The sequence below is a fragment of the Podarcis pityusensis genome, assembly GCF_964106645.2.
Source record: "Podarcis pityusensis genome assembly, chromosome: 16".
Lineage (NCBI taxonomy): Eukaryota > Metazoa > Chordata > Lepidosauria > Squamata > Lacertidae > Podarcis > Podarcis pityusensis.
In genome coordinates this window covers 11,647,544-11,672,648 of record NC_138041.1, presented here as the reverse complement: position 1 = coordinate 11,672,648, position 25,105 = coordinate 11,647,544, and the positions used below count along the sequence as shown (strand labels likewise).

General features: G+C 46.8%; 1 protein-coding gene and 1 long non-coding RNA gene across 2 annotated transcripts; both read right to left on the bottom strand.

Moving 5' to 3' along the window:
• Positions 1–307: 307 nt before the first annotated feature.
• LOC308465584 lies at positions 308–7,893 on the bottom strand. Its single transcript, XR_013980507.1, has 12 exons — positions 7,879–7,893; positions 6,278–7,846; positions 4,769–4,807; positions 4,001–4,035; positions 3,313–3,360; positions 3,050–3,073; positions 2,620–2,683; positions 2,254–2,327; positions 1,827–1,876; positions 1,329–1,428; positions 975–1,102; positions 308–533 (listed from the first exon to the last, which is right to left on the bottom strand). It is a non-coding gene; the product is annotated as an uncharacterized lncRNA (long non-coding RNA).
• A 591-nt stretch (positions 7,894–8,484) lies between these two features.
• TUT1 (terminal uridylyl transferase 1, U6 snRNA-specific) lies at positions 8,485–22,077 on the bottom strand. Its single transcript, XM_080984588.1, has 10 exons — positions 21,924–22,077; positions 19,656–19,846; positions 16,340–16,549; positions 15,625–15,739; positions 15,409–15,539; positions 12,826–13,058; positions 11,900–12,009; positions 10,940–11,062; positions 10,415–10,507; positions 8,485–9,660 (listed from the first exon to the last, which is right to left on the bottom strand). The coding sequence occupies exons 1-10, from the start codon at positions 22,006–22,008 to the stop codon at positions 8,612–8,614; spliced, it is 2,340 nt and encodes a 779-aa protein (XP_080840714.1). The 5' UTR covers positions 22,009–22,077; the 3' UTR covers positions 8,485–8,611.
• Between the last annotated feature and the right edge of the window lie 3,028 nt (positions 22,078–25,105).

Genomic DNA, 25,105 nt, shown 5'->3' with positions numbered 1-25,105 from the left:
ATTATAGACGCAGTAGATGGCACTGTGTAGCTGTCAAGAGTTCCCTTGCCTTGTAGAAGGAAAAGATGTAACTTTATACCTAAGTATCAATTATCATACACAACTCTCCCTCCATCATGTTTGCAAAGAGTGCCAATTTCAGGAAAATACATATGAAGAAACAAGGCAAGTTCTGCCATTTGCAAGTTACTGGAATGGATACTGAAGAGCCCCATATATTGTGGTGTAAAGAAATATCCACTCCTCAACTTTGCTACAGACAACCCTTTACCCACGACTCAGAAAAAAAAACACAAAAGGCAATGTGTTGATGGGATCACACATATGTAATTTATTGAGTACTGCCCACAATGCATTTCTATGAAATTTAGTTTTTGCCTAAATACAATGTTCAACATTGTATTTTAATGGCCATTGGCTACAAACAATAACACTGGATTGATTGCTTTAGCACTTGGGGTGGGGTGGGATCAATCAAGAGCACTGACAGCTTGGTGATCATCTTGAGAACAGTCTCCAGCAATTGTGCATGCCTGTGTATGAAGGGGAGCAGGGCAGGAGGGAGAAAGAAAACAAAGATAGCAAAGATGAGTTACTATAGGTGACAAATCAAAACCATACACAACCACTGTGCTTCTCCTCCCACGAATCCCATCAGACAGCTCCTTCTGAAGTAGCGTTTTCTCTTCTCCACTCTGCCAGCTCCAGTGGGTTCAACCTTTGCAGGTTCTGGAGCCAAGACAGATGGTAAGACATGTTGCCTTATCTCCTCATTGGGACTCCTCTCCACACCACTATACCAAAAGCTCATGTTCTGGGACTATGTAATACTCCAATCCTTCCCCTAACCCCCAGGAGTTGGAGAACCTGTGGCCTGTTCAAATGTTGCTCAACTGTAGCTCCCATCAACCCTGGTTCTCCCCCCACTTGCCTGCCCTACTGTTCTCTTGCAGCGGTCAGTTTTTAAAACTCACCTGTTGGATGCAGAAGTCTGGGTGATGTGGGCTGGAAGGAATCAATGCTGCAGCGATATCACAACTAAGGAAGCTACCAGTTACTGGAGAGACCAGTAGGAGCCCCAATCTGTCTAATCTGAGCTCTTCTATTAAAAGGAAAAAACAGATGTTAAGTATAACGAAGTCAAAGAGCAACTGTCACCTCCCATCTCTTACACAAATGTTGCTGCCATGCTCCTAGGCTCAGAAGGAACCACTCAGTCACAGAAATCAGACTGGGGCGGTAACAATCTCATCACTGGAGCCAACTTGGGAAGAAGAGGAGTGCCCTCTCTCTCTCACCCCCCCAAACTGTAGAGGGCAAGCACTTACCCTCTTTGCATCTGCTGCCAGTTCATGTAGACAATGCAGAGATGGATGGACCAGTGGTCTGGCAGCTAGCTTAGGAATGTAGTTGGCTTCAGGGAGTCATCTACAAGGAGGGGGGAAAACACACACACACACACATCAGACCCAAGGCCCAAAAATCCTGCTTAGTCTACCTAATTTGTTTCTTTGCAGTTTTTCAGCTGTTCAAACATTTTCATGGTTTTATAGATGATCAAAGTGAGCTAGTGAAACTCATCATTAAAACTGCAGGCAACTAACTGCTCAATCTTTCCTAACTTTTACGGGAGTCCTCTTTTTTATGCATACTGGAAAGTTACAGAGTACAGGGCTTCTGTAATCTGGACAGCCAGATATTTGAAGGTTTCAATCCTATATAATTACATGGCTGTAAGCCCCACCGAACTTCCAAGTAGACGTGAATTATATTATATTTTAAGCTTTTCACATATGCTACCATTTTACCTATCAGATAAACTTTACCTGCTAAATCTCCACCAGGAACGGAAGGCCCCCAATTCAGGTTCACCATTCTGCAAGAAAGATGGTTTTGCCATTTAGGGGAAAAAATCCAGAAGAAACAAATTGTCAAGCACGACCCTCTAGTCCACAAGGAGAAATCTTCAAATTTAAAGGAATCCCATCAGCTTAAAAACTGGAGCAAAAATGTAAGGGCTGGGACATTATTTAGCCAGGCAGTGAGGTGCAAGTTTTGATACAGCAACTACTACCACCACCTCCAGCTTAGACACTCTCCCAACTGATGCTCAGATTCCGCTTCTCAACAGCAAAATTCAGCCGAACGAGATTCCAAGTGAGATCATCATGTCAGTGGGAACTGGGGATGGGTGGGTGAATTGACTATTAGCAGAGAAGATAAAAGCAAGGTTAGCGCTATATGCAAACTCACTTTTCTTCCTTTGGAGACAGGAGAACAAGCAGTCCAGTCCACAAGGGCTGGCTCCCTGGAATATGTCTTGCATTCTGAAGGAAATAAAAGTCATCTATGTACATAAATGCATATAAAAATGAACTTGATCTACAGCCCTTCCTCATCAGACCTAAGTCCCATCAGACAGTTCCTTCTGGAGCAAAGTTTCATCTTTCCCCTCTGCTGGCCCCAGTGGGTTCAACCTTTGCAGGTTCTGGCGCCAAAACAGAAGATAAGACGCAATAGGATTTCTTCATTGGGACCAGAGTGATGCTTTAGGTTTGAGATTCCTAGATCTTATTCTTGCTAGCATGTGGCTGTTTGATTGCGAGGGAAAAAACATACCTGTTGGAAGCACCGTCTTTTAAATTAACTGCTCCATTCTGCTGTTTGAAAGAAACTGCAGATCCTGGAAAGCAAGAGAAAATGATTATTATTAAGTCCTGATTTGCAGCTATGACCATCCAACCTCACCCAAGTCCTGCTGAGCTCTTAAGCCTCAGAAAGGACCACTCAGTCACAAGAAATCAGACTGGGGCGGTAAAAGTCTCATCACTGGGGAGACAGCAGGTGCGAGTTGGGTGGCAATACAAAAGCAAGAGCAACAATACACTAACCCAGAGGTTAGGAACATGTCAGGTCCTCCAGATGTTGCTCAACTACAACTCCCAAAATCCCTGCTAATGCTGGCCAGGGCTGATGGAAGCTGAGACTCTTAACAACACCCCCACCCCTATATTAAACAGTGCATAAATTTAAAAATTCCAATACTCACTTTTTTTGGCCAGGGCCCTTGAACCTGTGTAGGACATAAGAACTTGTTCAGTAAAAGGAAGCTCAAGACAGAATGCATTTGCTACGCGGAGGAGCTGCAGTTTGATCAGGGCTTTGGTAACTCTATTGCCATGAGACTAAATGTCGTCCATCAACGTAGGTCATCATTTCAAACTAAACAGTCAAGCGCAAACAATTGAAACACACCCAGCGCACAAAGGTCTCACCTCCCCATCATTCAGATGCACTGGTCCTCAAACATACCTCTTAAGGGCTTTCCACACAGCTGCTCCTCGTTCAGGAATATACATCCTGTAATTAAGGAAATCGGAAGCATTTTTTATTTTATTTTGTATATATACCCATTCATTCCTCCCTCAGCAAGCTGGAAGGTCTTGTGTTCTCAGACAGGAAGCTGACATCACTAGACATCAGATATATGCTTGTCAATTTTAACATCACTGAACACAGTAAGGCAGCAAAAAGGAGCTCAAAACAGCTGGTAGGATGTGCTGGAAGCTTTCTATTTTTGAAGTACACCCAGAGGATTTGTCCAGAGAACTTCTGCCCCCTCCCACTAGAAATTTGCCACACTGGCTGCAACAAGACTACTTTGCTTCTCCTCAAATGGACTAGTTCTCTAAATAGCATGCAAGTATACTGTACACGTAAACATACAATGCAAGAGGGCCAGATTTTGTTCCCCTTGCTCAGGATCTGAGAGCAAATCACCAAAAATTAGTGACTAGATAAACGGAAAAGTTTAAGGAAAATGTTTTGGCTTCTACATTATCCAGCTGGTCATGTTATTCAATGAGCACTGTAGCCAAAGTGGCAGTTACAGAAGTGGTGGTGAATGGAGTGTTTTGTTTTTAATTACAGCTCCTTGATGTCCTCAATGCACTTTAAAAATGGGTTTGGCAGACTTTATAAATATAAATAAAATACTTACATGTGGTACAGACACATAGCTGACGACTCTTGCAGCTGTAGAATGGGGGAATATGAAAAAAATATATATCAAAAAATAAAATAAAAACCACACTGCCTTCAATCACTAATGCTACTATACCAAAGGTGCGTATGAGGGGGAGATTCTACACAACTTGACCACATGGTCTTTGTGTCTTGGACACAGAACAATTTTGTCAGGGCACTTTGGCAAAATCTACTTCCATCTCCCACACTAATGCTCAGGGCTAGTGCTACTCAGAATCTGGTAAAGGTTTTCTCCACTGAAGCCTCAGAAAGAGAGAGTTCGTGGATTTCATCTCTGTAGCACTTGATGCCCTTGTAACAATGGCTAGAAAGGGCACCCAGGGAAGTTCTCTTTTTAACAGATTGAGCTATGCGGTACAGTTTAAAATATGATACCAAGTACAGCATTCTAAGGTCTTCAGAAAGAGCAAGTGGGCTTCATGGATCTGTTGGAACACATACACAGCCACCCAGCAAGAAATGAAGGATCATTGCAGAGTTTTATCCCAATCCTACTCTGCAACATGCTAGATCATGGTTAGAACTAGCTTCTAAAACATGGCATTCAAATAGAGTACACCTCATAGTACATTTTCAAGTTTTATGTTTGGACATCAATGTAAATACACAACATATTATATTTTAAAAACCTCCCATGTACCAAACGTCAATTGCCCAACAACTGTTCATCTTTCCAAGTATGTACAAAGAACAGCTTAAACACATTTGATTTCCACCTCACCTGGAAAGCACAGTTGCACATGATCTTGCAAATTCAGGTCTGGAGGGAGAAAAAGCCAACAGCTGATTATAAGCTAGACATTAAAAAGTGATATAATCTTAGAAAGTAGTAACTGACTATGGCAACCAGGAGTCCATTCTCAGAAACAAAAGGATGTCCTCACAGAACTTTTCAGTACAGGTCTGTGTAGTTTCATCAGAGAAAGACATTAAGTATACAGAGGGAGTGCTAGGCCCAGACATATCCCCCTTATGGCTGGGGAATTTATACCAAAACCATACTTGGATCTCAAAAGCTTTTAAGCAAAGGCAGTCTGTGAGGGAATGCGCTCACTATGGATTTGATGTGGTGGGTTGGAGCAGATGGCTTACAATAACGCCAATTCTAGGGCCCCACCAATGCTATACATCCTACCACTTTAAACAGTCATGGTTTTCCCCAGAGAATCCTGGGAACTGTAGTTTGTTAAGGGTGCTAAGAGTTGCTAGGTGACCCCTATTCCTCCTACAGAGCTACAATTCCTGAAGTGGTTTATCAATTAATCCCCAGAGTACTTAGTGAAGGGTAGCTCTGTGAGGGTGATTTGGGTTTCGATTTCCAGTGACCAACTTTAATCAGAAAGATCTACAGCAGACCCTTAAAAGTTATGGAGAAATGAAGCCCTAACCTATGCATTGTTCCTCAAAAGCATATTGCGCCAAGCTCAGATTTCTTTAACACAGCACAGAGCTACACCATGAAAAATCATTGGATTCCTAACAATTATTATTTTCTGAATAATAGATAATAAAATAACAGCACATAAAGTATTACACAAGCTGGATCAGATCCATAGTAAGAAGTTAGGCTGCTGTAAGCCTTCATCATATTTATGCTTCATGGCCTGTTGCATAAATCTGTAAAAATTAGTTTATAAACACTGTAGCCTGGGAGCCTTGTGGTCGATGAATGGAATATAAAACTTTTAAAAAAAAAAAATTATGGATAATGCAGCAATGCTTGATAGGCACACAGGCCCTTATTCACATTTTCTGATAGGCATCCTAGTCGGTAGCGTTTTTAAGCGTCCACAGGCACGTACAAAAGTCTACCTATTCCAGGCATCAGGAATCGCTGCGAGATATTTTATGAAAAGCAATTAAAAAATGAAATCAAATCAAGTATTGATTACACCCAGCCGTTAAATGGCAAATAAAGTAACCTTCATTTGCATTTCAGCCACCTCTTAAATAGAACTGGCCGAATGCTTACTCAGAAGTAAGTCCCACAAGAGATCCAAGGGCCTTGCGCCCAATTAAGCGTTGCACGAGCTTGCAGGATCATAAGCGGCCCGTTGACCGCATCCTTTCTCAACAAAAACGCTCAAGGGCTACTCAATATTCACACCCAAAGATGAGGGAAAGCGTACAGAAGCCCTTTAGTGGAATTTGCAGGCCTGAAACCCTCCACAAATCGCGGATGGCTCCGGATTAAAAAGCAATAACTCTTCCTCCTACGCCCTTTACCTACCTTGCTGCAGGACTGCCTTAGATAGAGAAACAGTGCCCGCCCGCTGAAGGGTTAAATAGTCAGAGCCGCGGAGCATGCCGGGAACTCTTCCCCGCCTTCCTTTTCTGCCCAATGGCCATCGCTTTTTACAAATTCGGCCGTTTAGCGCGTGATTGAGACGTTAGAACGCATGCGCCCTCTTTTACAACGGCTTGAAGACGACCGTGACCATAGAGATAGAAAAGAGAGAGCTCTATGGCCTTCTTTCTATCCCTACGATAGCCAGTACTATTTTCGAGAGATAATAGTATTACAGATTTTTCATACTCTGTCCCTGTCTGCACGACACAACTTCTGGAGCGGAGAATTAAGGGGCTTTTACCATGGAGATATGAAGGTATAGAACCGTGTTACTGCCCCTCCTCTTTAAAATGGTCAATGGCGGCCATCTTCATCTCCTTTTCAATTGATACCGGAAGTATAGCCTTTCTGTGTCGCTCTAATTTTTCAGATGACCTTCTTGTCTCTAGGACATATTACGAAAGGGCAGAGCGGGAAGAGGACTGCGCAAGCGCAATAGAAAAACATCAAGCACGTGTAAAACAAAGGACACAGGGATTCCGCATGCGCACTGGCCTCGATCGGCGGGGCGCGGAATGGAATGGAGCTGCAGAATCTCGAGTCTTCCTCCTTCTGCCACTCCCTGGAGCACGTGTAGTACTAGTGATAACGAGAACGGCCCCGAGCATGTGCAGAATTCTAATTCTTCCCTTGCCCGGAGCATGTATACAAAGGATTTCCGAACAAGTTTGCGATTCCTCCTCCTTTTTGGTGTGCTGTTTCGCCCCAAGCTCATCATCTGAAAACATTTTGCTTCCCCTGGAAAAATTATTGGGAAGCAAGTCAAAGCTTACAGTAAGTTTCATACAAGGAAATCCATCTTTTTATCTCCTGTGCAAATGCAGAACCACACAGCATTACAGCAAAGTAGAAATGTTTATGCAAATATGTTGCTAATGGCTGCCAGGCCAATCAGAGACTATCAAGAAATTGACCAAGTCAGGACAATTCAGAGTTTTTGAGATTAAACTGCTTATCACACAGTTGATGGGACAGTGGAAATAGAATCACTATCAGAGTTTATTTGCGCAATCAAAAATGGTACTGAATTAGATGCAGCCCTGAGCCCTTTAAAGCCTGGGACCCCCACCAAAAAGGATCTGGCATTCTACCACTGAAAATCACTAGGAAATGAGTTTGGTCATAAAGGTGGTGACTTCCCCAAGTAGAACCTGACATGCTACCTAAGTAAGCGTATTGGCTGGCAGTGGGCCAGCGGTGCAAAAGGCCCCAGATGGCCACCACCCAAGGCTCAAGTGGGTTCACCGGAACTGCAGTTCTTAACTTGCAGATTGAGTGAACTGTTTGCAGAAGGGCTTGCAGACAGGACCTCTGTGCTGCTCTTTGACTCTTGCTCCAGGGGAGGAAAGTCGTTTCTACTGAAACAACTGTTAAAATGGGAGGGTCCCTGTCTCAGCAGCAGTTTTGATGCCAACCACTTTCCTCTCCCAGGTCAAGGTGGGAGCATGCCTCAGTGCAGCAAGGGAACCACCAGAGCACACCTTGATTTCCCAATTGTTTCTTTGAAGCTACATATGACATCAGGTAACAGGGATGCGGGTGGCGCTGTGGGTTAAACTACAGAGCCTAGGACTTGCCGATCAGAAGGTCGGCAGTTCGAATCCCGTTGCTCTGTCCCTGTTCCTGCCAACCTAGCAGTTTGAAAGCACATTAAAGTGCAAGTAGATAAATAGGCACCGCTCTGGTGGGAAGGTAAACAGCGTTTCTGTGCGCTGCTCTGGTTCGCCAGAAGCGGCTTAGCCATGCTGGCCACATGACCTGGAAGCTGTACGCCAGCTCCCTCGGCCAATAAAGCGAGATGAGCACCGCAACCCCAGAGTCGGTCACAACTGGACCTAATGGTCAGGGGTCCCTTTACCTTTATCTTTAATGACATCAGGTAGGGGTGGGTGGCCATGACTTGGGGAAAACAGCCTTGGGGGCCACTAGGGGACCCTTGGTGGGCCAAATTTGGTCTGCAGGCTAGCGGTTCCCCCACCCCTTGGCTACCAGGCTATAAAGACACAAACGAAACACAGAGGTTAAATCTGTGCTCCTTCTCTTGTCACTTTGAGGCAGGATAAGAATAAATGAAACAAAGAATGAGAGACGTGGAAAAGGGTTTTGGCCATGTTTTCATATTCACATTGGCAGTAAGAAAAATATGCAAAAATAAATAAACACAAATCTGTAACTGTTCATGAATACATAGCTTGATGCCCTCTCTCGGGGGACTCAGGCCTTGCGAACCAGGTGCTGCTCCACCATCCGGGGCAAAAACCCTTGCAGGAAGTGGAAGAACTCCTGGAAGACCGAAGCCTGCTCAGGGTCTGTCAAGAATCTCAGGCTGATGCGTGTGTCTTGCTTGCAGGAAGTGCCACCCCTGCTGGCCTGGGCACAAACTGTGAACTGGAAGAGAGGGTCTGTGGGCCTTGCTTCGCACTCCTGCTGGGAAATGGCCTCAGACACTTTTGCTTCCAGCTCCAAGGAGCTGGCCTTTTGGTGCTGGGTTTCGGATTCCGGCCCCTGGAGCTGCCGCCGGATGCGACGACGGCCCAGCCACACGCGATGCCAGACGGCGCAGTTCCAGGTCATGCTCTCCTCACCAGGGAGCAAATCATCAACTCGCAGCCTTTTAGCGGGCAGAGAGACATTGCTCCCTCCCTCGTCTAGAGGACGCTTGGACCCTACCGACAGCTGCTGAGTCTTTGCTTCTAACTCCTCCTCTTCCTGTTTCACCTCAGAGACTTCCTGCTCCTCCCCAAGCCCCTGCCCCACCTCCACACAGCTACATTTGAGCACGTCCCTTAAGACAAAGGCTACGCTAGCACAGACCTTCTGGAACCAAAGTAGATGGAAGTCCCGGGCCTGGCCCAGAAGCTCATGGGCTTGGGCAAGCGGCACCGCCATTGTTAGGGGAAGGCCAATGACAAAGTTCTCAGCAACCGGAGCTTCGGTGGCGCCCGGCTGAAACAGGCGGACGAGCCCCCAGATCTTGCCCTTGCTGGACTTGCGCTGGTACTGCAGGCTGCGGCAGTACTTGGCTGCATTGCAACAGCAGCGCTGGAACCGCAGTGCCGTCTTCTCGTTGACGTTGGCGGCGACGTTGTGGCTCTGCTCAAAGGGGTCCTGGAGGTTGAAGGGCCCCAGCTTGAGCTTGCTGCCCGCTTCAGAGGAGGACAGGAAGCTGGGCAGAGGCAGCGGGCGGCCCTCCCACAGCGAGATCACGCAGCCAGCGAAGTCATAGTCCTCGAAGGCGCGGAAGAACTCGGACAGGAGAGAGCCTGGAAAGTAAGAGGCCGGCAGCCAGTGAGCCATGGAGATGCGAGGGAGGTGTTGCACAAAGTACTACCAACAGCAATTCAGTGCTTCCATCACATAGGAAGCTCCCTTATACTAAGTCAAACCACTGGTCCCTCTTGCACCAGTCTTGTCTATGCTGACAGGCAGCAGTCAGTTTCAAAGGAAGGAATCTCATCCCAGCTCTACCAGGAATCTTTCTCCAGTCCTACCTGGAGATGCCTGGGATTCAGCCTGGAACCTTCTGCAGTCAATGCAGGTGCTTCACCACCGAGCTGCTCCCCTTCCCCTAAAAATAAGGATTCCAGCCCTCATGGTTCCAAATAAGTGTTTCCCAAACTTGGGGCTCCAGCTGCTTTTGGACTACAATTCCCATCATCCCTCACCACTGGTCTTGCTATCTAGGGATGGAGTTGTAGTCCAAAAACAGGTGGAAACTCGAGTTTGGGAACCACTGTTCTAAATAAAGTGAAGATTTAAAAAGGGAGCTGCCTTATGCGGAGGCAGACCACCCGTTTAACTCAGTCCTGTCCACATGGACTGGCAGCAGTACTTTTAAGCACAAGACATTCCCAGCCCAACCTGGAGATTGAAGGGGAGCCGCCTTCTGAATGTAAAGCAGATACTGTCCCACTGAGCTATGGCCAATGTCCTAGACTCCCATCTGCACATTTAAAGGAGAATAACCAGGAAAGTTTGCACTTTAATCTGGGTTTTAACCTCCTGAGAGCAACTCACAAAGATCTTCCTTGTTCCCGCTGGGCTCCAGCCGCGCAGAATCCTTGGGGAAGCTGCAGTCCCAGCCGTCCACCACAGTGCGTTCCTCTTCCACTAGGGAGCAGAGGAGAGTGAGAACGCTCTTTCCAGAAGCATTGCCAGGAATATCACATTTGTGTGTGTGTATTAATCTTCAGGTTTATTAATCTTTTACATTTCAAAAAACGAACAACAAAATGAACCCTGAACCCTTCCCTCCCCAGGTAAGTGTCTTTCAGCATCAAATGAATCGCTGTCCTCATTCCAGGTGATCTCACCAGAACGGACAGGTACAAAGACATCTGTGTGTAGCCAGTGGCTGCAGGGACTGGGAATATCACTCAAGACTTGCACCTTGCTTTTCCTCCCACAAGGAAGCCCAAAGTGGGTGTTAACAATTTGTACAACATAAATAACAACAAGGGGGGCAAAACCAGGATCTAGCTAAGCGATAAATAAAGCTGTTCAGAACCCCAGCTTGCTTTTTTGGGGTGGGAGGGTAGGTACCTGAGAGTTCCTTCAAGTGGGCGACCGTAGGTAGAATGGGTGGGGTGCGTGTCTGCAGGAAGAAAAGAACCAGCAGGGTCAGGGCATAGTTATTCAGGAGGGGGCCTCCGCCAAATGGGTTCCCTGTCAAGAGAGGAAAGGAGGTAGTGTTAAGTGGAAATAAAGCTCTGGCATCCCACTGCCACGAGACCCCTCCCTCCCTGGGCCACAGCCTGCAGAATTTGAAGCTTTATCGCAGGGATCACCAACGTTGTGCCCTTGGTCGCCAAAAACCCTCATGGTACCTACAAAAGGTCTCGGTAAATATATCTCTAAAAACCCAAAGGGCACAGTAGACATTTGCTCTTGTGGTTCAGTTCCTGTTTGCACTGGCTCAGCCAATCAACAGTGAACACGCCCCCTTAAACATACCTACATCTGATTGGCTCCTACCCCTCCCCTCCATTCTGAACAGGGGACAGATGCAGTGAGGGAGTGACTGGCACAGGCTCCCTTTCCTCACTGATGGGGTGGCTGGTTGTGGGGAGGCAGGGAATGCCCACATTATTTTGTAGGCCTTCATCTCTCAGTCTGCTCTTTTAGATATGGTGGCCATTCCATTCCATGGCAGCCATTTTGTAGCTGACACCCATGGCACATTTTTGTAGCTCCAAATGACGACGATGATTAAATTTATTACCTGCCCTTCGCTAGCAGGTTACAACAATTTAAAATTCAGTATTTCAACAAACTGTAGTCAAAGGAATAAAAGGGGTCCTAAAAACGTACATCTCAGGTGATGGGCGACAACCCTCCAGGGACCCAAGCAAGGAGTCTCTCAAGCCCAAGCTAAAGATGCTGAAGACTGAACCCGAGACCTTCTGCATGCAAAGCAGATGCTCCACCACTGAGTTGCTATGGGCTGTCATCTCCATTCACAAGTTCTGTTGAGTCCCCTCCCCCCTTGTTTCTCCACTTTACCTGCCAGCGCCTGCTGCTTTGCCCAATAGCGCACTACATAGACCAAAGGCCGCACTCGCTCGTCCATCTCGGTGCAAAGCTGCAGGAAGCGCGTGTTGCAGATGGCCAGCCTACCACGGAGAGAGAATTCAGAGAAGAGGACAGTAAGTCAGGACCCTGACACAACGAGGCAGCTCCCCTGCACCCCCTGAGCATAGAGCTAATATGGAAGTGGGGAAAGGGTCTCGTTTGCAACATCTGTCTCATTTTGAAAATATCAAGCACCAAAATGAGAGAGGAAATCAACTCCTAAGAAACAATTCCCTGAGACCTCGTGTACTTAAATGGTCGTGTTCGTAGTGCCACCACTGGGGGCTGCCTGACTGGCACTGATCTGTGACATGACCTTTTCAGTGGTGGCTCCCTGACTGTGCAATGTCCTCCCCAGCATTGTGTGCCTGTCTCCATCATTCTTAACTTTTATGAGGAATCTGAAAATGTTCCTGTTTATCAAGGCATTTGGTGGCTGAAGAATACTGTTCCTGGAAACCTTGAGATCATTGGAAGAAAGTCTATGTTTTACATTGTAATTGTGTTTTAGAACGTTTTATCTGTAACTAGTTTCAGTATGTTTTAATGTATTGTAGAATGCATTTGCTTTATTTTTGGTTTTTAAATCGTGTAACTTTTTGCCGTCCTGGGCTCCTTAGGAGGAAAGGCAGGCTATAAATTCAATAAATTAATAAAATGGAAAGAACCTTTGGCCCTCCAGATGTTGCAAAACAAAAACTCCCCTTAGCCCTAGCAAGCATGGGCAACAGCCAGGGGTGATGGGAGTTGTGGTTCAGCAACATCCAGGAGGGCCAAAGGTGTAATGCAACAATGCAAAATTTAGTAAAGGGATTCACGCACACCAACACACACACACACACACACAGCCCCCGTACTTGTTGTTTATGGAGATGTCACCACGCAGGCCCGATTCCTTGTGCCAAAACTTGACAACTGGCCGACGGGCAGTCAGCACGGCCTGGACGTTGTGGACTCCCGGAACGCACTTCCGCATCACGGCGGCAACCAACTCCAGCACTTCAGGCACTGTGGCGGAAGCCAAGTCAATATCGCTCAGGATCGAGTCCTCCGAGCACGAGTCCTGCTCCACGCTGGCTCCGTCCTCAGCCTGGAGGAGAAGGTGCATTTGGAACAAGCTGTTTTTATCCTGAGTGTTTCTCTGTCTGGCCCAGTGCTGGCTACTCTGACTGGCAGCATCTCTCCTGGGTTTCAGATCTCTCCCAGCACTTCTTATAGATTCTAGTGCGTTGCAGACCTCTTTTCAGTGTAGGAATCTGCCTTATACCAGGTTGGAACAACGGAACGTCTAACACTGCACTGTCCAAGCGGCAGCAGGTTTCAGACAAGCTATCTTTCCCTGCCTTGTCTGGAAATGCTGGTGGCTGAAGCTGGCACCGGCACGCTACAATTCCCCGAGTTCCCCGAGAAGAGGGACTGATTGTCTAGTAACTGCAGCTCTGTGGGAGTGGAATGGGGTATGTGTCTCCTAACTACTCTCAGCACCCTTAACAAACTACACTTCCCAGGATCCTTTGGGGGGAAGCTGTGACTGTTTAAAAGTAGGAGGATACTGCTTTAAATGTATAGTGGACATGAGGCCTAAAACAAGGGTGGAGAGAATGGAGACCTCTAGGCATCGCTAACTGGCAACTGTCAGTATATGGAAACATCACCGCGGCAGACACCCAGATTGTTGACATCACATGACGCGCCTATCTGTGGGAAAGAATTTCCCAGGACGTTCACAGGCTGGATAAGTCTTTGTGAAGAGTGTAATTTGAAACCTTCCGTTTGCGCATGTTCAGGAAGTTTGTCTGACTTGCTGGAAGAACTGAACTGAAAGGACGTGTTTTTCTTTAGTGCTGTAATGTCAGAAATAAACATCACATAAATAGATTTCTGACTTGTTTTCTTTCCCCTGCAACAGCAGGAGGGAGGGGTTGTGCATTTTACCCACGCTTGGGAAAATGTAGCCTATCAAAATCTCCTTGGTCTGTCCGAGATATCAGCCAGAGGAGGTTACCGGTAAGCAAGCTCCGAGGACAGTGAGAGGGGCCAGCCTCTATGGGAGGGGGCTTGCAAACCGACAGCAACTGCGCCTTCTCCAGCCCTGCTCCACACCCTCCTCGAGTGCTTTTCCTTGGCTGGAATCTGTCAGTGAACAGGAAGCATGTGTCTAGGTTACCAGGATGGGGGATGGAGAGAATTTTGTGCAGGTAGCAACCTCTGATTTGTGAGTGCCTGCTGTACAAAGGCAAGAGAGTCACATCCATTAGTCCACCCACTTTTGCATGCGGCTCCTTGGAAGCTGTGAGAGCTAGTGCTCATTAGGACCGGCAGGGTGGGAAGAGAGGAAAACCAGCAGTAGGGGGAAACCACAGCCAAGGATAGATGGAACCAAGAAGATATGCTCTTGTCTCCATCCTCCTCCCTACAGTATTCTACAAAGGCAACACTTAGACTAGGTGCCACCTTCTAGACTGGTTGGAAGTAAGTAAGGAAGTGGGTTGCAGCAAGAGAATTATTAGTCCAGAAATGGAAACAAGAAGAAATTCCGATGAAAGAAGAATGGCAGACGAAATTAATGGACTATGCAGAATTGGACAAAATGACAGGGAGGATTCGAAACCTGCGGGACCAGAGATTTACAGAAGATTAGAAGAAGTATATGAATTATTTGAAGAGCAACTGTAATCAACAAATTACGCTAGTAGGACTACAAGAAGTTTTGTAAGGAGAAATATACAAAGTGTTACAAAGTATAAAAGATAGAGATATTGGTTATGAGTTTGAAATGTAATAGGGAAGATAAGAAATGCATACTGAGAGATTAGATTGGAAAATTTTCAGACAGGATTGATGGAAGTCAAAAATTTGAATAAGATGCAAAAGTATGTTTAATTACTGTTGAAAGTGATATGTTAAAAAAAACTAATAAAAAATTGTATTTAAAAAAAAAAAGGAAGTGGGTAAGCAGGGGCCAGCTGAGGACATGTCCTTATGGACTCCACTGATTCAGCTTAAAGCAACTTCCTATGCCATTGACCTCTGGAATTCTGAAACAGACTGCCTCTGGACAGGGATATTCCATTTGACATCATGGTGGTTAACAGTCAACTAACCTCAACTCCATCAATTTGACAAGGTAGCAGCCATCACCCTCAGCTCGTGGCAGCCAAATCCATGTAAGAATAACAGCAGCTACAACTAGGGCTGTTGATTAATGGAGGACGGCATCACTTCTGCACCAGAAGCGGGAAATCTTTTTCAGTCTCAGGGCCAAATTCCTTTTTGGGTAGGCTTCCAAGGCCCACATGCCATGACCCACTGCCTGAAAGGTTGCCTAGCAGGAAAGGTGGCTGTCAGGCTGAAAGGATTTCCCACTCCTAGTCTAAGAAAGACTGAAGGAGACATTCGTAACTCCATCTACTGTTAATGTCCTCTACTCTGGGTCTCACCTGTGGCCCGCTAGGTCGCTTGGCAGAGGCCTGGAAGTTTTTTGTCTTCTCAAGGTCCAGGAACAAATCCAGGTCACAGCCAGAGACATCGAAGCCATTCACCGAGGAACCAAAGGGGAGAACAGCAGAACCTGGGCATGGAGGGGGGGGCGGTGAAAGGTCAAATGAAGATCCAAGGTGTTGGACCATCAGCAGAGGTCCAGGGCAGCAGCTTACCGGGGAAAAACTCCAGGAACACCTCCTGGAAGAGAGTGACCAGCAAGTCCCGCAGGCGTCGTTCGCTCTCGGAGAACTCAAAGAGCTGCACCATCAAAGACATCTGGGCATCCACCTGGAAACATAGGAACAAAGGAAGCTGCCTTATACCCAAGTCAGACTATTGGGGTCGTCTAGGCCAGTAGTGTCTACACTGACTGGTAGCAGCTGTTCAGGATTTCTGACAGGAGTCTTTGCCAGCTCTGATTGCAGATGCCTGGGCTTGAACCTGGGACTTCCTGCATGCAGATACTCTACCACAGAGCTATGGTTTCTGCCCAAAAAACAAAGGAATATTCCAGTCCCCATGATCCTAACTGAACAGCTGGTTTAAAAAGGAACACAGGAAATTGACTCATACAGAATCGGACCATTACATCTATCTAGCTCTCTACTGTCTGAACTGACTGGCAGCTGTGCAGGGTTTCAGACATGGAATCTTTCCCATGCCAGGGATTGAACCTGGGACCTTCTGCACACAAAGCAAATACGCTGCCGGTGAGCTACAGCCCTTTTCCCACCTGCAGGCGGGAGACCAATAGCAAGGCTTTGGGTTTAATACTTTTAAAGCTGTTGCTAGTCCTATCAAGCAACCACATCCATTCCGTCTCCTCCAGCACTTGGATCAGAAATAAGTTACAGACAGAGCAAGAAAAAGAAACCAGAGTTCACTCACGTTGTCAGCTTGGCACAACTTTTGTGCCAGCTTCTCGGGGCTCAGCTGTCCTTGCCTGGCTGACCCCTGCTTCCTGGGGGGCGTGTATTTGAAGTCCTTCTTCTCTCGAGGCTTGACACGCAGCTTCTGACCCCCCAGGCTGTGCTGGGGCTGTGCCAATACTTTCTCCAGCACTGTCTCATTCTGTAGCTCCACAATCGCATAGACTCCCTAGCAGCACGTGAGGCAAGGGAAAAGAAAAGAATGTCAGTTTCTGGGTCATCTCACAATCCTCCTGCCCTGTCTAGAAAAAAGAGGCTACAAATCATGCTCAGCCTTAATAGATTAATGTCTTTAAAACAGAATGAACAGATCAAGAGAAACAACACCCTTTATTAGGATGAACAAGGACTTGAAATGCATGATGTCGGCTTTCTGAGTTAACAAATACCGTATTTTCCCCTCTATAGGACACACTTTTCCCCCTCCAAAAATGAAGGGGAAATGTGTGTGCATCCTATGGAACGAATGCAGGCTTTCGCTGAAGCCTGGAGAGCGAGAGGGGTCGGTGCGCACCGACCCCTCTCGCTCTCCAGTCTTCGGGCAGATATCCGCAAGCCTGGGGAGCCCGGCGGGAGTCCCCACTGGGCTCCCAAGGCTTGCGGATAGCAGCCTCCAAACCCGACCTGGTGTGGAGGCTGGCGGTGGGGAGAAGCACTGCTTTCCCCACCGCCAGCCCCACAAGCTGGGGGGACAGCAGGGAGGCGGAGCGCCGCCTTCCTGCTGTTCCCCGACCTGGTCTTTGGGGCTGGCGGTGGGGGAAAGAAGTGCTCCCCCCCCCGCCAGCCCCAAAGAGCAGGTCGAAAGGAACCCAAAGCCTCCAGAGCCCAGCGGGAACTCCCGCTGGGCTCTGGAGGCTTCGGGTGAACGCACCTTGAACGCACAGAACGCACCTTGACTTAGAGGGGGAGAACAAGAAAAAAATTTTTTTTTCCTGTTCTCCCCCTCCTATGGTCCGGTGCGTCCTATGGTCCGATGCGTCCAATAGAGCGAAAAATACGGTAATTCTTCCTCCAGCTAGGTGGTCCAGAGGGCAGGAAATATTTCTGTGTATTGTCCTCTGACAAAAATGTCAGGGCAGTGTACAGCAATATAAAAACATTTATAAAAGACCATTACAAGCAGAATAGAATGGTCATTAAAATGACTGTGAACAACTCCCTAGGCCTGCTGCAGTTGGATTTTTCCCAATGGAATGTTATTTTGAAAACATGCAACCCACTCCTACGCGTGTTTACTCAGACGTCCCACTGTGTTCAATGGAATTTACTGCCAATAAAGCTGCATGTGAAAAGCTTTTGAAGGTTAAGCCTCTTTAAGTCTTGGGAACAAAGGAGTTGGGAAATATTCAGGAAAGGGCAACCAAAATGGCCAAGAGGAGAGAGCAACTCCCCTATGATGAAAGGTTCCAGCATTTGGGGTTTTGTAGTTTCAAGAAAAAAGCAAGCAAGAGGTGAGGTGACAGAGGTGGAAAAAATTAGGCATGGCGAAGGTGGACAGAGAAAAGTTGTTCTCCCTCTCTCATAGACTTGGGAACATCCAATTAAGCTGAATATTAGAACATTCAGGGCAGATAAAAGAAAGTTCTTCTTCACGTGGTGCATTGTTCAGTTATGGAACTTGACCCCAAAGAAGGCAGGGATGGTCACCAACTTGGATGGCTTTGAAAGAGGAGGAGACAAATTCATGGAGATAAAGGCTATCAATGGTTATTAGTCAGGATGGCTATACTCGGTGCTTCCACTGTCAAAGGAAGAATGCTTCTGAATATCAGCTGCTGGGCTGATAGACAGGTTAATACAGTGGTACCTCGGGTTACATACGCTTCAGGTTACATACGCTTCAGATTACAGACTCCGCTAACCCAGAAATAGTGCTTCAGGTTAAGAACTTGCTTCAGGATGAGAACAGAAATCATGCCTCGGCGGTGCAGCAGCTGCAGGAGGCCCCATTAGCTAAAGTGGTGCTTCAGGTTAAGAACAGTTTCAGGTTGAGAACAGACCTCCGGAATGAATTAAGTACTTAACCTGAGGTACCACTGTACATTAGCAGGATTTCAGAAATACCGTGGTACCTCTGGATGCGAACGGGATCCGTTCCAGAGTCCCGTTTGCATCCTGAAGCGAACGCAACCCGCGACTGCGCAGGTCGCGTTTCACCGCTTCCGCGCATGCGCGTGGCATCATTTTGAGTGTCTGCACATGCGTGAGCGGCGAAACCCAGAAGTAACACGCTCTGTTACTTCCAGGTCACCGCAGAGCACAACCCGAAAACGCTCAACCTGAAGCTACTTCAACCCGAGGTATGACTGCACTTGTAATGACATTACGAATAGACAATAAGCAATTTCAATGATTTTTCAATATAAAATGGAGATGTGGTATGATGATAAACAATAGAACCAGGGAAGGGACTAGGGGGAAGTCAACTTTTTTCTTTTTATGTTTGATTATGAAGACGTACTGTTGTTGTTGTTTTTTATCTCTGTTATTTTTGGAAAATTAATAAAATATTTAAAAAATGAATATCAGCTGCTGGAAGGCACAGGAAGGCAGAGGGCTCTTGTGCTCAGGCCTTGCTTGCAGGCTACCTAGAGGCACCTGGTGGGCCACTGTGTGAACAGGATGCTGAACTAGACAGGCCACTAGCCTGATCCAGCAGGCTCTCCTTATGTTCTTATCTGTCTCATAAACGTTTACCGTATTTTTTGCTCTATAACACGCACCCGACCATAACAGGCACATAGTTTTTAGAGGAGGAAAATCCGTAGGCATGCCACCCGTAGGCATTCCCTCCATAACACGCACAGACATTTCCCCTTACTTTTTAGGAGGAAAAAAGTGAGTGTTATGGTGCAAAAAATACGGTATTTTCCTGCTCCCCTGCAAAGCTTATTCAACCGGAGTGTGTTAAATATTGAAAGTGGTAGGAACCCAAAAGTAAAGTTAATGCACTCTTGGATAGTATCATTCTCTGTGAAATGAACTGAAGGGAGAACTGAAACCATTTTTATGCAGTGCTTTATGTCTCTTGCTGTATGTGCTCTTTCTTTCGCTCAGTGGCAAAGTATGTGCTTGGCATGCAAAGACCCAGGTTCAATCCCCAGCATCTCCAGGTAGGAATGAGAAAGAACCCCCCCTGAAGCCCTGGGGAGCTGCTGCCCATCAGAGTAAACAATACTGAGCTAGATGGACCCCCTGGTTCAGTTTAAGGCAGCTTCCTATGTTCCTAAGAAGCAGCTATCGAGGTTTTACTAATTTGATGCCAAAGGCTATACCTTATCCTTGTCCATCACCACATTGGCCACCTCCCCATAGGCCTGGAAATAATCACTCAGCTCAGAGGCTGGTGTCCCCTTCCGAAAACCACTGACAAACACACTGCGAAGCTCTTGGGCCTGCCGGACAGTGCGGAGGTTTTCCAAGCGCTGGTGTTTCTTCCCACGAAGGTGGTCATCCAGGCTGGGCTCTGCAGCAGAAAAACCAAGGCTTTGGTTTGCTTATTTTAATCAGCTTTTAATATTGCCCTTTTGACATGATGACCCCAGAGCAGTTTACATCAATAAACATTTAAAAGCAATACGATGCAAACCAAGTATAATAAAAACAGTTCCAGAACTCCAACACACTTACTCCAACACAGCACTCCAAAGATAGTTACTTATATTGGTTTTAGAATGATTTTTGGTAGTGATATGTTTGCCACCCTGGGCTCCTTTGGGAGGAAGGGCTGGATACAAGTTGAATAAATAAATGGTAATAATATAAAAGTATTTACATTCCACCATCTGATGTAAAATATCAATGCAGTCTACTACGATATATACAATACAAATACAGCAAAACATAAAATGCCATTAACACGCAAAATCATCATTAAAATGCCTGTCTACTCTTAAAACTGAATAGGCTTATCAACATAAAAATAAGTCTTCAAGAGGTGTTTGAAAGTCAAAAGTGAGGGTGCCTGCCAAATCTCTGCCGGAGTTTTCCATCACATGGGACCAGCAACAGTAAATGGCTGATTTTTAGCTGAGATCAGTCAGGCCTCTGTAACACAGGGCACCATTACAAAGCTCCTGTAGATTATCTCAATGACCGAGATATAAGGCTCAGGGGGCCATTAAAGTAACTTGCCACTTAAATACCCTGAAACCTTCACTTTCAAATGAATCTGTTAACAAAACACGCACACACAAATAAAAATAGTTAACATCCATATGAAGCTGGGTGAAATCAGGGGATTTAGAGTTGGGTAGCACCAATATGCAGACGACATCCAAAACATCAAAATGACACACCTGACATAAAAATCAGGTAAAAGCCATTTTGAACCGGTGTCTGGTCATTGTGGTGGGCTTCACAAGGGCATTTCCCCCAAAACTACAACCCACCTACCCTACCTCTTATATCTTATGTGGCATCAGGCGTAAGGGAGGCAAAGGTGTGGTCTTCCATCACTTTGAAATCTGTTTGTAAGCTGTTTACATTGCAAAAATAAGGATTTATTTATATAAGGCACACTTGGTGCCTTCATTACATATTTTTTGGTGCCAGGCAAAAACATTCCTCTTCAACCAGGCCTCTGAGTGATACAACAATATATGACATTTAAATGTGCATGGGTGTTGTTGTTCTGCTATTATGTTACTATGTTTTTATGTTGTAAACTGCCATGTGATCTTCAGATGAAAGGCAGTATATAAATTTAATAAATAAGCGCATATCAATAGTCTTCCCCATCACTCAAAATTGGTATGGATAATGCTTTTCAATAACTGATTAAGACCAAATTTGGAACGCCATGAGCGCTTTTGCCTCCTTAGTTCTAGATGTCAACAGCTTGGAAATTGTATAGAGGAATATGAAACTGATTTTAACTGCATGGGCCCTTTCGCAAAACCACTGTTCCATGTGCATACTAAAGGGGAAAAGGTCAACTCAGCTGCTCTTGCAGAAGAAAAAATATACATATATATTCATTGTATAAGAACACAAGGAAAGAAGTTTCTTTCCATGGTTTAGGACTCTTGTACGTTAGCTGCTGTTCATAAGTAAGGCAAGATTGCCTCAAGTGTGTAACTTTACTTCTCAGGAGGCTCCAAAAAACCCTGCAACAGGCGAAGTTTTCCTTCATCACAGCTTCCTCATATCACCAAAACCTTCACTTCAGCTGAAAAGTTTTGAAATACAGTATACAGGAATTTCGCAAGGGGTGGGGAGAAGAGTAACGCCGCAGCAGGAGCTGCGCAACTGCAGCCCTTCAGACGTTGCTGGGCTCTTAATTCCCATCAGCGCTGGCCAAGATATGGGAGCCTGAGGAGCCACTGATTCCCCATCTTTGCCCTCCTGCGCTTCCGAGACAGAACACTTAACTCGAGTCCAAGTTCAGCCTTGGAAGCATTTGAGCAAGAGAGAAGAGTGCCTCTGGCCACGTGCAGAGTACCAGACCGAGTTCTCTCTTTTGGTGCGTGTGCATAGGACAATATAAACCCTTTGTCCACCCGCAGCACAGGCCCCACCTCCCGACCTTCGGCCCCACTCACTATTGGCCACCGCCACATGGCAGAGGCGACACCGAAAGCCCCCGCGGGGCAGAGACTCCACATCTCCCAGCCCCGAATCCGCCATCCCGGCGCTCGCCACTCCCACCGCCAGCGGCCGGTTCTTCCAATAAATAGGTCCCCGGCGGTTCCCATGCTTGCCTCCTCAACTTCCGCCGGAAGAGCTCGAGTGTTACACGCTACTTCCCCAGCTCTGTGGTTCCGCCGGTCTAGGCGCAATTCTCTCTTCCTCCACGCGCCGTCCTTGCTCCTAGGGGTGCTTAGAGAATCAACTTCCGGTTGCGATTCGGCGGTCGCCATATGCGTGGTAGAAGCCGCATGTGGCGTTGCCGAGTTTATTCCTGCCAAAGGGATAGAGAAAAATCCCCCCCCCCCAATACGACTGTGGTTCTCCCCTCTCGCCCAAAAGAGGACGGAAGAAGGGACCGCCTCGCCTACAGCTAAGATGGTGGAGGCGAATTTCTTCCATTGAGCTCTTCCATTTCTGCACCTACATAGCCCCCCAAAACTACCTCATATTAGATTCCTTACACGTGTTATTCCCCTTCACATATTTGTGCATATATTGCTAAGAATTTTGGCGGGGTAAATTGTATGCCTGAGCGCCCTTCTAACTCCTGGATCCAACAGGGCTTCAGTTCCAGGAATAGCCAGGCTAGCTTCCAGGTGAGGCAATAGCCTTCTAAGTGTGGGCCATTAAGGTAACAAAGGAAGTAGCTCTGTGCCAGACACAAATGGGTGGGACCTCCCATTCCAACATCTCTCTGTCCTGGTAAGCAAGCATTTTCACAGTGCAATGACATTCCAAGCAAGCAAAAACGCCCAAGGAGGGTGCAGAGCAGGAGCTACTGAGGCTGGGGAAGGTTTGTGACTTAGGGAGACATCCCAAGGTGTACCTAGAGAAGTCCTTGGGTTCCCCCATCCTGGGTTACAAAGTAGCCGTAGTGCAGAAGGATAATTAAAATAGGTATTGCCAGTTGGTCAGCAAAGGTACCAACAGTGTGTTGTGAGGAATTGCCCAGTTTAAAAATGTTTTGAATAGTTGGCTGTTACCTGCTACCTGTGGGAATGCAGGTGGCACTGTGGTCTAAACCACAGAGCCTAGGGCTTGCCAATCAGAAGGTCGGCAGTTCAAATCCCCGCGACGGGGTGACCTCCTGTTGCTCGGTCCCTGCTCCTGCCCACCTAGCAGTTCGAAAGCGTGTCCAAGTGCAAGTAGATAAATAGGTACCACTCCGGCAGGAAGGTAAACGGTGTTTCCGTGCACTGCTCTGGTTCACCAGAAGCAGCTGTCATGCTGGCCACATGACCCGGAAGCTGGCTGCAGACAAACGCTGGCTCCCTCGGCCTATAGAGCGAGATGAGCGCGCAACCCCAGAGTCGTCCGCGACTGGACCTAACGGTCAGAGGCACCTTTACCTTTTTACCTGCTACCTGCAGGCCTCTGGCATTGCTTGCTCATGGGTAATAGTTGGTGGTTCCTTTTACAGAAGTTGCGGAGGCCCGGATTTCATAGTGGGGCAGTTCTTTTGGGAAAGGGGCCATACCCTTTATAAGTTCCCGGCATTTAAAACGACTTGGAGCACAATGGCAGTTTCAAGCTGCACACCCACGCCATTAAGGTAGCTTAGCGAAGCAGCCAAAGGCTGAGGAAGCCTCAGGCATGTGAGGGGTTCTCTGTCCTGGGCAAGTTAAGACAGAATTCTTGGTACTACTGCCGCTGGGTCGCAAACAGGAAATTCAAGCCCTGGGAAGGCTGCAGAGGCCTTTACTCCCATTATTGCCTATACAAAGGTACCATTAACCTCCATTGCTCTGCTCACTTTTGCCTCTGCTGCTGCCCACCTTTGGTATATTCCTGCCACACCAGAAGGGAATCTGGCCCTTGCTGTGAATAAACCCACTGCCATCATAGATAACTGCAGGCAGTGTCCTGAATGCCAGTTACAGTGGTACCTCGGGTTAAGTACTTAATTCGTTCCGGAGGTCTGTTCTTAACCTGAAACTGTTCTTAACCTGAAGCACCACTTTAGCTAATGGGGCCTCCTGCTGCTGCCGCGCCGCCAGAGCACGACTTCTGTTCTCAACCTGAAGCAAAGTTCTTAACCTGAAGCACTATTTCTGGGTTAGTGGAGTCTGTAACCTGAAGCGTATGTAACCTGAAGCATATGTAACCCAAGGTACCACTGTATTGGAAACTGCAGAACTCTTGCACTCGGGTCCCACTTGTGGGCTTCCCTTTGAGGCATTTGGTTGGCCACTGTGAGAACAGGATGCTGGACTAGATGGGCCATTTTGACTGATCCAGCAGTGCTCTTCTGATATTCTTACTGGCACCTACTTTTGTTTTAGCAACCTTCAATCCTCTCAGCTTTCCTAGAACTAAATCTTGCACTTAATCCTCAAAGCTCCCATTGCCCTACAAGGTTGGTTCAGTGTGAGAGAAGGGAGAAAGTATGCAAAAGCTCATATTTCATTTTACTGTACTATAGTATGGAATACTGTATTTTATCGTATAAGAAATAAAATCAATAAAAATACAAAATAAAATTCCTAAGGCAGCTAGCACAGCACATTACAGTTGCTACAAAAGGCGCAACAGGTGGTCCACAGAGACCCTCAGCAATTTTCAAGTGGTTCGTGGGGGAAAGAAGTTTAGAAATCCCTGCTCCAGATGATGTAGGCCCCTGAAAAGGAAAGGGGCCTCAGGGTCCCAGAATGTGGTTTAGTACAAAGCCCAAACGTGTAGGTTGCCAAACTTGTGACAATTCATGAGGGATTCGGGTTACTGTGTGACCAATCACAGCCAACTCCCCCTTCATTCTGAAACTTTCAAATCCTCACTCCAGAGACCAATACAGTTATGAGTAGGAAACACGTGGGTTATGCTGGGTAAGAAAGCGGGGGCGGGAGATGGCGCAACCCCCTAGCTCTGCATGGCTTCCTGTTCCTCCAACACCGGCCCCATGCTGCGTCTCTTGATTTCCTGAAGATCTCACTCCCCCCCCCCCCCACGTTCCATCACTACAGCCCGTCTTCAGCAGGAAAGGTTCCCAATGTTCCTGAAAAGCTGATGTGCATTTTATGCCGTTCACAACCAGAACGGACGTTAGTCTACAGGCATTTCTATAATCTGAATAGTTTAATCCCAGATGAGGACTGAG